Genomic DNA, 15,192 nt, shown 5'->3' with positions numbered 1-15,192 from the left:
ATTTCACTGAATTCTCATGTTTAGCAGGCCCAGCAGTAGTTCATCAGAACTTGTTATGTAAATATGATTGTTAATTTTTATTTATTTTTTTTAATAAAATGTCATACTTGAATTATGCTGCTCTAGGGTAAGTTTTACCGCAGTTGTGATATTTTCATCAGCATATATGCGAAATTTGACGGATGAATTTAATCACTTAATAAGTGTCATACATTATATAAACACTTTTTCAGTTCTTCTTTCTGCTAAATGGTAGCTGAAGGCAGGACTTTTTTGAAATGTACCTCGGTGTAACATTTTTTAATAAGAGCTGCATTCAGCAGACTCATCTCTGTCTGTTGACAAAAGTGGATTTCCAAGGTTTTGTATGAGCGACATCTCACTGCAATAAGGAGGTCAGAAAGAGTGGAAGCAGGTTTATGTGTATGATGAGGCCTTTAAAAGGCGAGGCACACTGTCACCTTGTACCAGCACTGCATTGAGGATAACAAATGACAAACTGCTGTGATTATCAGCCCTGTTACATCAGATAAACATGACAAACTGCTGCTGTGAGCTCATAGCTGAATGACGTCAGTGTGCTATTGTTTGGTGTGCTGAGACACATCCTGGTATATTTCAAAATAATTAATATTACTAATAAAAAAAACTAGACAATAGTTCATCTTGAATTGATCTTTGTCATAAACAGCTCTGTAGGATTTGTTGTGCGAGGGATAAACATAGAGTCTGGGTTTTCATACTGTAAATAATGTGTTTGTTGGAAAACAACCACACTATTTACAGTATGACATGCCAGCAGCAATAGAAAAGCAGACGTGCTGACCTGACTATAGATGTTGATAATTGCCTTGATTAGCAAACGTTCCGCACCTACTGGCTTGTCCAACAGGTTTGTTACATGGAAACATTTGTTCAAATGAACGGATGTAAGGGATGGGTAGGAAAAAAACCACAGCAGGGCTCATTTTAGACACTATAATTAAATAAAATAATGATGCGCATTTTAGCCACTAATGCTTGTTAATAAAGTGCTAAACAGAGCCATTAGAGCCAAACACGTAAATTACTTTTTTCTGTCAGCAATAAAAATAAATAAATATATAAATAAATAAAGGTTCATCCTCTGTAAACATATGATAAAAATGTATTTTAGCATTGAAATACAAGCTGCTTTTTTTTACAAGGATAACAGAAATATTTGTAACTAGCAGGATTACTAAGATTAATTATATATATATATATATATATTTAAGATTCAATACACTGGTAGGCTTGGGTTAAATTTGTTATTATTATTATTATTATTATTATTATTATTATTGTGAATGTTCTATACAAGATACCTTTATTAAGATACCTGAAATACATTTAAGTTCAAGACAAAAATGTATTCCATAAAATTAGGAACAGTAAACCATTTCCTGTGTTTTAACTTTGCACGACTGTATTTAACTTTACAGTATATAAAAAAACAATTAAGAACGCACCCGTCAGTTCATTTCTTTTTTGTTTTCTATTTTCACTTTGCCATCACCAAGAAAAATGCATGTTGCTCAGATAGATTCAGGTCGTATAAGACATGGTCATTGCAGAACATTTCAATTCTTCACTTTTTATTACTAACTGTTGTTTTCACGCCACGGCTTTGGGTCATCGTCCATCTGTTCAGTTAGAAGCTGCTCAAAGAGTTCAAGAATATTTGTTTGAATATTAGCATTCCCACTGTGGGACGGCTAAAGGTCCATCTTATCTCTTGTCACAGGGGCGTTCACTACAAAAACCTAAAGACAATCACAACCACATTTCAAATAACACAATGTGAGCACAAAATTAGGCTCGACAATGCACTTACACTGCATGCACGAGTGAGAAAAGCACTCAGAAGAAAAGGAGAATACAGCACAACCACAGCATAAAACACAATACCATCATTCATTTTCATGCATTTTTGGATAGAACAAGAAAAAACAACAATTGTGATTGAGTGTTGGTTCACAAAAATATGACTCAACAGTGCACTCTAAGTTCACAGGTGAGACACAGGGTGTATTCTGAGCATGCGGCCCCTTTATTTTATCCCCACATTACCTTCAAGGCTTTAAAGACTGAGACTTGCTTCAACCCGTCATAGGAGAAATCTGACAGGTTGCTCTTTAAGCCGTAAGGAGATTTTAGGGGAGAAAACCACACCCACAATTAGTAGGGCGAGAATCACAGGGTAGGGTTAAAAGGCATGAATTAAAAAAAAAAAAAAAAAAGATGTGCAATGATTAAGGTTTAATGAACTGATATGTAGAAACTAACATTTCATGAAGCTGGAGCTCACATCGCTGAATAACCGTGAAGCCAACGTGGCTCAGGTACAGGGAAGGACTGGGACAAAAACTCAGCTCTGGCATTTATTATCCAGACCAGCCCACTACATTATCAGTGACACCACGTAGAAGCCGTTATTAAGTCAGTGATGCTCAACATGTGGCTCTTTATGTCTGAATTTTATTTATTCCTCCAGAAAACCTTAAAAAGGGGAAACTTTTTAACCTCGTTTTACTTTTAAAACAGTTCTGATACTTTTTTCCCTATTTTTGCAAGTTTATGACACTTTTATCCACTTTTTTGTCCATTCTTCAAATTTTTGGGACACTTTTCATCCAAATAAGCTAACATTTGCCCAATAATGACCACTTGTTTCTTTTTCACATTTTGGCCCCGTTTTCATTATTGTTTGGCTCATTTTGCCCTTTTTCACTATTGTTTGCCACATTTTGTCTATTTAAGTTAACCTTTGCCATTACACACCAACTGGTTCTTTTTTCCCCACATTTTTCGCCACTTTCGATTGCTTTTAGTCACTTTTCACTCTTTTCTTGCCACCTTTTTGCCACTTCTGGATCAATTTTGGCCATTTGTGACCTTGGCTGCCTCTTCTCGCTTGTCATAAAAAAAAAAAGCTTAGCTTAGCTGGAGCCGCCACCTGCACCCGTGGGTTCATGTTAATGATTATTGTCCGTTTATATTAGACAGCACCAGTAGAACCATGCAACGAATGCATGCCGCAGCATACAGGTTGACCCACTCCTATCGCACATCACTGCACACTATATGCGATGAAGTTGCAGAAACTGCTGGACTCACACATATTGTTCTATACTGTGAGGTATTGGTCTCACAAAACACTAGGCCCGACGCTCTCCTCTCACTTAAGTTTCCACAGCCTAGGCTGCCTGTGAAGACGCTCTTGAAAAACAAAAAGAATATAAAGTAAAGATGATTTAATGCATTAATGTTAAATACTATTTTAGAAGCTTGAGATCCAGCTTAAAAACAGTGAAAAAGAAAAGAAAAATATCATAAATTAACACTAAATACACATAAAAATGTGATTGTAGAACTAAAACTAATAAACAACCTGCCTTTATTCCTTTATGTTGACAAAACAGTGCATGACAACCAAACTTTAACATGGAGATGAATGAGGACACAAAGAACGTCAAACATTGCTTAACCCTGACCAATAATCCTTAGCTAAACAACACTGGAATTTCTTACTAAACTGGTTCACTGCTTGTGAATGAGAAGTGGGTTTTAGATGGTGAACAAAGAAACTGTGTCTACCTGATGTCATTAAACTTGTACTTTTACTTACTGGCAGGTTCTTTGCTGAGTCCAGAAAAACCACTAGCAGTGCCGACGACAGCCCGTCATTGGCTAGACTTCTGTCTGCACGAATACTTCGGAGCACCTGATTGGACAAAGTCAGCACTGAGACGGTTTCTAACCTTTGAGGAAAAATTTAACCACTATTGCACCATTAAACACTGAAATTGTAGTGCTTCTTTAATGTGTCAAATAAAAAAAGCTATGATTTCTGCCAGGAAAATGTAAATGAAGTTAAAATAATATGTAAAAATAGTCATTTTTTCCATAGGACTAATTTATTTTTGATTCCCAGTGCTGGCAGTTAGAGCTAATGGTTTCGAGATGCAAAATTGGTTAAATATTCTATTGTTTATCTCACATATACATATTCATATTATTATTCAGAGAGTTGAACAACTCACTTGATCTGAAGGGAAAATACAGCTGTTTTAGATTTGAGGATGGGTTTCTATGACATTCCCTGCAGGTTCATGCATACTTTATGTACCACCCAAAAACCCAATAACTTCCAATACTTTTCCACACCAACCAGTCATCCCAAAAAGTAACAATCGAGTGAAAAAAGAAAGAAAAGTACCTGGTCTAACTTCTCTGGGGAGGAGAGTAGCGATAACCACTCCAGCTTCAAGTGGAGCTTCCCAGTGGGAGCTTCTTCTAATTCAAACCACTGCAACAGAGTTACAGAACATTAGCTCTGAGCGCTTAAAGGACATAAGTGGTTGGAGTGTGTGTGTGTTTATTATTGATGACAGGCTGAAATGTATGTTCAAATTCCTTTGTGAGGATGTTACACTCAGATGTGACAGTAAACACCTGCTTAAAATGCATTGGTAACTTGGAATTTGATCCACTTAAAATTAATGAACAGGCTGACTCATTGTTTTTCTTGTCATTACTGAAGTGATGGTGAAATAAGCAGTCACTGTGGATAAACGGTAAGCTTTAGAGATGTGATTTCCTGCAATCTGTAACATGCTGTTGGCTGTTTAAAGCTACCAGTGACGATCCCTAACGTTTTCAAACCTGTATTTCTTCGAAAACGTGTCGTCATCCATTACCGATGCCAGTGTTTATCCAAACACAATGCCAAAGTGACTTCTCAACACATCTCTGGTGTTTTCATGGATTGAAATGTGTGCCAAAATGGCAGATGTTCATTTTATGGCTTTCCAGAGCAAACACCTGAATATGGCCGAAATTCAATGGCTCGCAGAGTGAAATAGCATCTTCCTCGCATGGGAAAGAAACTCAAGAAGTTTGGTAAGAATGAAGCAAAGACACTTCTTAATGATCAGAAATGTAACTTTGAACATCACAGTCTAACCTATTGTAAATTTAGCGAGATAACGTGAGGGATTTCATATATGCCATGTACGTGCCATTGTCATCATTTATTTATTTATTTTTATTTATTCAGTTTATTTCCGACATGGTTACATTCACTTTTTTTTTTTTTTACATTTTTTTTTTTTTTTTTTTGTACATGCCGAAAAAGGAGACGAGAAAAGCAGTTTGCTTATCTGGGTCCCGTCCCCTGTTTTACCATCGCAAATTTACATGGGTTTACATGTCTCTCTGGTCAAACATTCTTGAGTTGTTCTGAACAGTCCTTTTTTGTGTATTCTCATCTGTAGTCAGTGTTTTTTTTTTATTTTTTTATTCCTCCTCCTCTCTATCGTTGGTCGTGTTGGCCTTGTTCCCTGCCAGACGTTGTTAGCATTCCTCCAGTGCAAGAATAGTTCCTCTTTCGAAGGTGTTTGGAAGTTTTTTTCCCTTTTCATCCATAGTGTCACCACTCGGGAATGTCTCTTTTGGACACACAAGTTTGCAGCTTGTTTTGTCTCTACATCAAGGTTAATCCAGCTGTTGTTAGTTCTATTGGCAGTGTTGTATTTTCCACTGTTAGATTTAACTTGTATAAACACATTATTATATCTTAGTTCATAAGCAAGGTAGTAATTTCATTGTACAGGAAAACGTGTTTCTAACTGCACATATGACAATAAACACTTTGAATTTAAATTTAATGTAATCCTTAATCACCCCACCACCTAGCAATTGAAATGAATAAATGACAGACCTTTTTTACTCTTGGATTCCACATTTAATTCAGTCTCCGTAAAAAAATCACAGTCTGAGTTTTGTTTCCAGTGTTTATATAGATCTGGGTCCATATCCATGATTACCATCAGTAATGTTGTTGTTTAGGTGGATCCTTCGTATTTTCCCAAGTCTTCCATCGTTTTGATGAGGATTGGTTTTCCGTTCTCTTCTCCCAGTGGTGTGATGTAAATTCTGCAGTTCCTTGTCCACGTCTTTAAAATCTTTCCTCCTTTTTTTATTTGGCGTGCCTTCCATGCGATGCTTGCATTTTTTTTTGTCAGGTTTTCATTAATAAAAACCTTCGTTTCCTTCAGCTTTCTTCCTTGCTTCAGTAGTTCTCCTTTGAATTTCATATTCGTGAAGGTTATTTTTACAGCACTGTTATCATTTTTCTTTGGCAGGAGATGGAAGGAGTTGATGTCAGGGTTCAGGACAATGTCCTTCGACTCCAGGTAGTCAATGACCTGTTGTTCAATCGATTTTGTTTCTTCGTCACTCGCGTAACTCCTGGGTTTTATCTTTAGGCCTGTGATGATGACATCGTTCTCTCTTTCCTTTTGTTCCAGCTGTTCAACCCTGGCATTCAACAATTTTATCTCTTCAGCATTTCTTTCATTCTTTTCTTTCAGTACCTTTGCTTCGCTTTGTAGGTTTTCCAGTGAGTTTTCCAGCGTCTTTTCCAACGACTTTATCTCGGCAGATAGGTTTCGTAGACCCTCGCGTATCATCTCCTTGACCTCTTCCAAACCGGAATTGGGTTCTGAAGGGCCTCCCTGCGGTTTTTTCACCATTTTCCTTCAGTCTTGGGCCCAATTTTTCAGGCTGTTCAGCTGTAGCCAGCTGTAGCCAAGGTTGTGTTATCGGAGCGAATGAAAACACGTCTGCTCTCTCCAAAGACCAGAGATTTAATCATTGTGTCTTTTTTTTTGTATCCTGTGTTTATATACGTTTGACTGTCTTTTGGGGGGGGGTGGGTGTTTTGTTCCTTTTTTGGACTATGTAAAGCACTTTGAGCTGCATTTTCTTTGTCTGAAAAGTGCTTTATAAATCAAATGTATTATTATATGTTGCGGCAAAACCACAAAAAATAATAAATTCTATTTCTTCTTTGTCAGTAGAGATTTAGCCTATCTTTGTAATAGTTCCAGTGAGATTCATTTTGTCTTTGTTTTGAACAGTATGTTAAAGTGAGGTTTTTCAGGAAATTTTGATCTCCCGACATGTATCGACTGTCGTCTGCCAGTCTTCGTCAAACGAGTTGTGCTGATCGCCTTTAATGGTTCCTTGAAGTTTCACCTAGCCTTTCCTTGCCAAACCTGTCATGACACTTTACAATCAATGCATCATATTTGCATTCTTCTACGGCATTTCCTATTTCACAATGCAATGCGCAAAACTTTTACAAAGTTCAAGTCACATGACCATTTGTCAACAAACTCAATGTTTGTGATGGAGTCAAAAACAATCTTGCGAGCAGCAATTTCAACCTTCAACATTTTGTTTGTGATTAAATTATCCGGTTTAGCGATCTTTGATTTATTGAACTATGAGCTATAAACTGTATTGATGTGTGCTAAAAGAGGCAAGAGGGATCATCACTGGCAGCTGTAAAGATATTGTGAACAGATCCATTCCAGTTATCTCAAAATCATTTATCATCACTCAAAATGTTCCAAACTATCACAGTTTAAAAGCTCAGTTAACATGAAATCAACTGATAAAAGGTTGTACAAACTCACCTCATCAACCTTCTGTTCTCTGTGCAGCTCAGTCATATCAATCATCAGGCTGCAAATTAAAGCAAACAAGAAGACAGACATCAACATCCCCCTACTAGATTGGTTCTCATTATAACTCACAACCTTTTCCTAAATGTCTTAAATCTAACTTAGATGTATACATAAGAAAATATTATCGCATCAGAATATAAAATTACTTACTATCTTAAATGTTTTCTAAGAAAAGCTGTCCCCTTTCAAGATACCTCAAACAGAGTAAAAAAAATGGCAAAAGGACAATAACTCCAGAAAAAATAATTGCGCACTTCTCATTTTCGAACTCCATCAAGGTATTGATAGCCTGAACCCACACACTGAATTTGGTTATCCCATCTTAAACGGTTTCTAAGAAAAGCTGTCCCCTTTGAAGATACCTGGAACAGAGTAAAAAAAAAACTGAACAAGGGCAATAACTACGAAAATGAGACGTGCACAATAATTTTTTCCGGAGTTATTGCCCTTGTGCCGTTTTTTTAGTCTGTTTGAGGTGACAGCTTTTCTGAGAAACCGTTTAAGATAGGTTAACCAAATTTGGGGTGTGGCTTCAGGGTATCAATACCTTGATTAAGTTCGAAATTGAGAAGCCCACAATAACTTTTTCCAAACTCCATCAAGGTATTGATACCCTGAAGCCACACACCAAATCCTAAACGGTTTCTAACAAAAGCTGTCCTCTTTGAAGATATCTCGAACAGAGTAAAAAAATGGCACAAGGGCAATAACTCCGGAAATAATAATTGCGCGCTTCTCATTTTCGAACTCCACGGGCGACCGTGGCTCAGGTGGTCGTGGGTCGTCTTCTGATCGAGAGGTTGGGGGTTCGATCCCAGTACCTGACTATGTGTCGAAGTGTCCTTGGGCAAGACACGCCAAATTTGGTTAACTTATCTTAAAAAAATTCTGAGAAAAGCTGTCCCCTTTAACTCTGATAGACAGACACACGGACGGACAGAGTATAAACCTATATCCCGTAGAAAAGGGATAAAATGTGGAAGCCCGCCCCTTCCACATTTTGTGGCGGGGGATAATAATGAGTGATTAGAGAAACAAATCCTTGGACCACTTAATCTTAACGGAGAGTGTTCACATATTGATTGGTTGCTATGTAGTGATAGCATCAGGGGTATCCTTACAGCCCAGTAGCAAAATCAATCAAATTTGCCCTTGAGCTGGTTACAGGGCGATACCACTTCTGCTTCATGTTGACTCATGTGTAGCGACAAATAAAGCATCAATATAACTCGCCCTCAGGTCCTAAAATGAATTCATTACAGTTGTTTTCAATTTAAAGCATGGTTTAAAGCATTTTCTGTGTCCCCAAAAATTGTATTTCAAGAAGTTGGAAGGAATATAAAGCCCAACACAATACACAAAAAAACTCCCAAAAAACACACAAATTGACAGCAAAATGGAGTACACAAAAAATTCCTAAAATACACAAAATGACTCATGACAACAAAGACAGACACGTCAACCACTTAAACAAACAAAATTATATGAAAACACATGAAACAATAGCTTTGAAGACACACAAACTGTTAATAAAATTACACCAAATATACAGAAAATGACCCCAAAGACGCACAAATTGACAACAAGAACACACAAAATGACTAAAAACAAACAAAACCACAAAAACAAAAAAAAAGCCCTCCCCCCGTATTGATGCTGAGATCAGTCATTATAAATGCTGACATAAATGTTGATATTGTGGCCCTCGGATCAGACGCAATCACATTTTTGAGGCCCCTGCTGTGATAATGTTGCCCATCCCTGTTCTAAAGCTAGCGGCATGAACATAGTGGAAAATAAGCGATGAGACGCACCTTCCCAGGAAGTCATCTTTGTCAGGATCCTCATCAAACAGCTCGATCTCCAGATGTTGACCAGAGTGCTCATACACCAGCGCCTAATACCACAACAACACTAATGTAAACGGTCTTATTGAGCTCTCCTGCTCACCCTCTCACCCTGCGGGACATCATACATCTTTTCACCTCGTAAACTTCGTTCCACTTGGGATGGAGGCTTTCTTTGATCGTCTTACTCTGAAAGAGCTGGTTACCGATCTGCAGGACACCGTAGGGATCAGACTTTCCCTTGATCAGTCCTCCAAGAAATTTATCCTTCCCCTCCAGATCCTGAGCCTCCAGGAAGTGAATCCTGAGAACTCCCTGTGGAGACGTGCGGAGCAGCGTGTTAAAGAGAAGCACCTCTACTGTAGCCATTACTCACACCTTAGACACAGCTAAAGATATGAGGCGATTATGGAATAAGTTTCTGCAAAATGTTGATCAACAAAATTAATATTTATCATAGTGCTGGGATGGCTGAGCTACATCGCAAGCAAAAAAATTTTTTCAGTAGATGCAATAACAAGCAGGAGGTCATAGCTAATAATCCTATGAAGTAAAAGAACTTTAGCTTGTTCTGGTTTACTGTATATTACGATATTAGATCAGGGGTTGTCCGGTCGGAGGGTTTCTGATATATTCAAGCACCTTATGATCAACGTTTTAGCAATTTTAACCACACTAATTCTATAATTGGAAATCAAGGGATACCAAAGGTTTACACATCCTGCACTGGTAAAACACATTTTACCAGTAAATATAAGGTGGTGTTTTTGTTGTTTTTGCCCATCCGGGATCTCCGACTTCCACCCACTGTCCAAAAACACTTTTAGGTTGATTGGAGTCTCTAAATTGACTGTAGGAGAGAGTGTGAGTGGTTGTCTGTTTGTGTGTTAGATTGCAATGGACTGGCGCCCTGTCCAGGGTGTACCCCCACCTAGCGCCCAATGAGAGCTAGAGATAGGCACCAGAAGACCCCCGCAACCATGAAAAAAGGAACAAATGGGTCAGAAAATGGATAAATGAAAGTTTTTGACCATCTTTTGATCATTTACTCTGATAAGGAATTGATTGCTTTGGTCTGTCATATTATCCAAGGATCTGTAACTTAGTTGTATCTATTGAGAATATTAATATAATATTATTTAAGGGTTTGTCAATACAATGTGCCTTCCACAAATGTGGAATGACTTGAAACAACTAACATATGTTTCTTTTGTTAGTTTTTATTTGTTTTTACCTATTTATTACAATGCTTGGTATCTATGCACCTTAAGGATTGCACTTTTTAAATCTTGTTGTACTGGTACAATGACAATAAAGTGATTCTGATTCCTGTAATAAAACACTAAAATAAGGTTTGGCGTGCATTTGTCTGTGTTTTTGATAACTGTTTGCATTTCTGTGAAGGACTGCTGACCTTTCCAGAGCCAACCATGCCTTAAGCACTGAGTTACACATTATTCTGTGACTTTAAATAGTGTGATTTAAGACTGCAGACTTAGCATTTGAGTGTAAGAAAATGTCAACTTAAGTGATTCCTCTAAAGTCAAATAAAGAAAAATACACAATGACCTAGTATTCCGATTCTTAGGTGTGAGTTGATGTAAACACTTTAAATTAAAATGAAATAAATTCCACAGGCAGAAAAGGCCAAAGAATCTTCTATATTGTTGCCATGGATATGGTTCCCAGCAACACAGCATTGAGACGCTTTTTTTTTTTTTTTTTTTTTTGCCTTCAATTTTGTGAGTGCACTGACTTATCGAACAAAAGCTTGACAGCTGCTTTTTTTTTTTTTTTTTAAATCACTGCATAAATAAAACAGCACATGAAGCCTCGCTAACCTTCAATTCCCCAAAAAATTCTGAAAGAGGTCAAACACTTTCAGCTAGTTAGGCGCTCACTCACACGCAAAGTAATTAGATACACTTTAATACCTTTGGCATTGGAAAACGTAGATTTGCCAGCTCCACATCCCCAACCAGTGGGATAGTGATCCGGTTGGGCAAAACCAAATAGTTATTGATAATGTCTTGAATGATGCTGTCGGAGAAGCCGCTGTAAGTACAAGAGAAAAGAGAAGAAAAAAGCAGAAAATCAGAATACACCAATGCATTATTTAAAAGACACAAAGGGTGCCCTTGGGTTATTCATATTCTCCTTTAATCCTTTCTGAGTGCAGTACATTTCTATTCTCCACAAGAGACGGCAGAAGGAAAACTGGAAGGAGTTCAAGCATGTTGCTGCTGCTCTGCCAAAAAGTCTCCAAATATCTATCTGATCCACCAATCATTCAATGCACCATGATAGCAACAATGACAGTGGGGGCTGGGGAAGGCATTACCGCCCAGCTTTCCTTTATTCATTTAGCTTTGAAGGAACAGATGGAAAATGGCAATCAAAGTTGAAAAATGAAATTTGTATTACAATCCTAATTTATTACACTGGGACATTGCTCTGCCTGTCTATAGAAGAAAAACTGTTGGCAGACAGACAGACAAGTCAGACAATAGAAGCAAGTGTCTGTCATCATCAAAATATGACCAATCACAGCAAAGGGTTCTATCAACTGTGCAAAATAGCAACAGGGAAATAATGAAATTATATTTGGAAAGATCCCAGGACTTTACTTAACAATGTGCTAATCTAGAAAATGGACTGAATGTGCTGCCATGTGAGGTATTACGGTGGTAAAGTAAATGAATGTGAAAGAAACAGACAGTGTTTGTTTTTTTTGTTTAAAGCAAAACATTTTTGATGAAAAAATAGACAAATGTAACTTCATAGGACTGGGGTTATATTGGTATAGCAGACAAAGTGTATTTTCAGTGACTAAATCACTAATAAGTACTTTGCCTGTTTGTTTTCATGGGATGTACTAAAGTTATTTTTCTGTCTTCAACTTTTTTCTTTATTACGTTCAATTGAATAATATTCTATGGTTTGTATTAAAAGGGCTAGTTTTCCACATACCTACTGTTGTTCTCAGAGTAATATATCACCTAATCAAACCTTTTGGAACATTCCACACTGCAAAATAAGTCATAAAAGTATGTATGATCTGTGTTGATATCGTATCAGATCAATATCGGTATGGACCAATACTACACAGTTTCAAACCAAGCATCGGTGCTTTCCAACAACTCTTTAAACCCCTGAAATATTTCAGCATTAGCAATAATTCTGTTGATCTGACACTTACATGATTACTGCAGACTGTGGATAATATCTGTGTCATTACGAACAAGTTTTTTTTTCTTGAACTACAGGCAACTTTGTCCCATTTGAAATATAAATGCATCAATACATATACAGTGGATATAAAGTCTACACACCCCTGTTCAAATGCCAGGTTTTTGCGATGTAAAAAATTGACACCAAGTGCAAATGCAATTGAAAAACAAACTGAAACTTTTGAAGGGGAAAAATAAAAAACTTAAGACAACCTGGTTGCATAAACATGCACACCCTTAAACTAATACTTTGTTGCAGCACCTTTGGCTTTTATTACAGCACTCAGTCTTTTTGGGTCAGTCTATCAGTGTGGCACATCTTGATGAGGCAATATTTGCCCACTCTTCTTTAAAAAAAACCGCTCCAAATCTGACGGATTGCGAGGGCACCTCCCATGCACAGCCCTCTTCAGATCACCCCACAGATGTTCAATTGGATTCAGGTCTGAACTCTGGCTGGACCATTCCAAAACCTCAATTATATTGTGGTGATGCCATTCTTTTGTTGATTTGGCTGTGTGCTTAGGGTCATTGTCATGTTGAAAGATAAAGATCTTCTTCATCTTCAGCTTTCTAACAGAAGCCCGAAGGTTTTGTGCCAACACTGCCTGGTATTTGGAACTGTTCATAATTCCCTCCACCCTGCCTACGGTCCCAGTTCCAGCTGAAGAAAAACAGCCCCAAAGCATGATGCTGCCACCACCTTGCTTCACTGTAGGTATGGTGTTCTATTGGTGATGAATAGTGTTGTTTTTGCACCAAATATACCTTTTGGAATTATGGCCAAAAAGTTCAAACTTGGTTTCATCGGACCATAGACACATTTTCCCACATGCGTTTGGGAGACTTCAAATGTGTTTTTGCAAAATGAAGCCAGGCTTAGATGTTTTTCTTTGTAAGGTAAGGCTTCCGTCTTGCCACCCTAACCCATAGCCCAGACATATGAAGAAGACGGGAGATTGTTGTCACATGTACTACACAGTGTCCTCACTGAAAGGTTTCAGTTTATTTTTCAATTGCATTGTACAGGTTATAGGTCACATTAAAGGTGGAAAAAGTTGTGAAATTATTTATCTTGGTGTCATTTTTTTTACATTACAAAAACCTGGCATTTGAACGGGAGTGTGTAGACTTTTTATATCCACTGTACATACAGTATACATAATCTGCAGCCTGATAACTTCGGCTGATTAGTTATTTCTCACATGGTTGCCTGAAAGCTTTGAAGATGAACCCTTTCATTGCATCTGTAATGCACTGTGATGGTTCCAACAACACTCCTTTCAACCTCTCACTTCCAATTTTCTTTTCAGTGTCAGGCCCAACAAAAATAGGTCACAACACACCTGACTCTGACTTACATCAGCAGCTACAGGCCAAATGATCCATCAGGACATCCTTAGTGTAAAATCCAAATCCTTTCATGTACACTGCGGTTAATTATTGTATTTTCACCTCGCGAGCACATTGATTCCTTCATTATTTATAATCCCAACGAGTAAAAAGATCAAACCTCTAAATGTCAAGATACTTGTGCCAGATCAATTTAGAGAAGAGGAATACTTAAATTCGTGCTCTTTAAACAGGTAATCAATTTAAACAAGCCTGAATCGTGTTTTTATCAAATACCTTTAAATGCATCACACAATTACCGAAGTGAACAAATATACCAAGTATGAGAAATTCAGATTAAAATAGTTGAATCCCCTCAAAATCCAATGACTCCCTACAAGCACCGAAGCAGCACATAAACCCTGTGATTTAAAATGATCGTGCTGCTTGTGTTTTGTCTGGAGCAAAGAGCAACATAAGCTCGATCAATCAGCAGCTCTTCGACTAATGAACCAGCAGACCGAGACATTATGACCCTCTGCTGGGGGCCCGATCGCAGCTGCAGCTTTTCCTCAGCTGACAGTTCAGGCTGAATGAAGTCGTGCTGTATCAGCACCTATGGTGGCATTACACTGGGGAAAGCTCTGGAACAGGTCCAACAGCTTGTGAGCAAAATACTATGAGTCATTCATGTCACTTATAGGATTGTTCGCATGCATGCACACTTACCTGATAGTGTGCATGTGCAGTTTAGACAAGAGAGATATCAACATTCGTTGCAACATTAATCCAGGAAACACAAAGGAGTTTGTGTATTTTTGAAGTCATTTTATTTATTTATTTTCTCATTTTGTGTATTTTTACTGTTTTTTTTCTTTTTGTAATGTCGTCATTTTGGGTTTTTGGGATCATTTTATTGTATTTTTGTTGATCTTTTGTCTATTTCTCTGTCACGTACATGTTTTTGAAGTCATTTTTGTGCTTTTTTGTTATTCCTTCATGTGTTTATCATTATGGGTCTTTTTTTAGTCTTTTTGTGCATTTACCTGAGTCACCCATGTCTGCCATAGACCACTGTATCAGTATTTTAGTCTTTTTGGTCAAGTTTTTACAAGAATAATAAAAGTTCTATACACATAGATGACTGTTAGCATGTAGTCTGAGTGTTTCACTCATAGCATGTTTCAATCCTATTCATATAAAGGTTTCTGTTTTGAAAATTTGTAA

General features: G+C 37.5%; 1 protein-coding gene across 3 annotated transcripts in view; it reads right to left on the bottom strand.

Moving 5' to 3' along the window:
- esyt2b (extended synaptotagmin-like protein 2b) overlaps nt 1-15,192 on the bottom strand; it is a 65,280-nt gene that overhangs the window by 15,056 nt on the left and 35,032 nt on the right. The window contains exons 8-14 of one of the 3 annotated variants that reach the window (XM_028434185.1): nt 11,338-11,458; nt 9,542-9,718; nt 9,371-9,453; nt 7,506-7,554; nt 4,241-4,330; nt 3,650-3,745; nt 2,092-2,154 (exon numbers count right to left, since the gene is read on the bottom strand). In XM_028434185.1, coding sequence (XP_028289986.1) covers nt 2,092-2,154; nt 3,650-3,745; nt 4,241-4,330; nt 7,506-7,554; nt 9,371-9,453; nt 9,542-9,718; nt 11,338-11,458 — 679 coding nt within the window. Of the gene's footprint in view, nt 1-2,091; nt 2,155-3,138; nt 3,241-3,649; nt 3,746-4,240; nt 4,331-7,505; nt 7,555-9,370; nt 9,454-9,541; nt 9,719-11,337; nt 11,459-15,192 lie in introns of all 3 variants that reach the window. The other 2 variants (XM_028434184.1, XM_028434186.1) reach the window with 2 other exon arrangements.

The sequence above is a fragment of the Gouania willdenowi genome, chromosome 20, assembly GCF_900634775.1.
Source record: "Gouania willdenowi chromosome 20, fGouWil2.1, whole genome shotgun sequence".
Lineage (NCBI taxonomy): Eukaryota > Metazoa > Chordata > Actinopteri > Blenniiformes > Gobiesocidae > Gouania > Gouania willdenowi.
The sequence above is the reverse complement of the archived record's forward strand: the minus strand, read 5'-3'. Positions and strand labels throughout refer to the sequence as shown.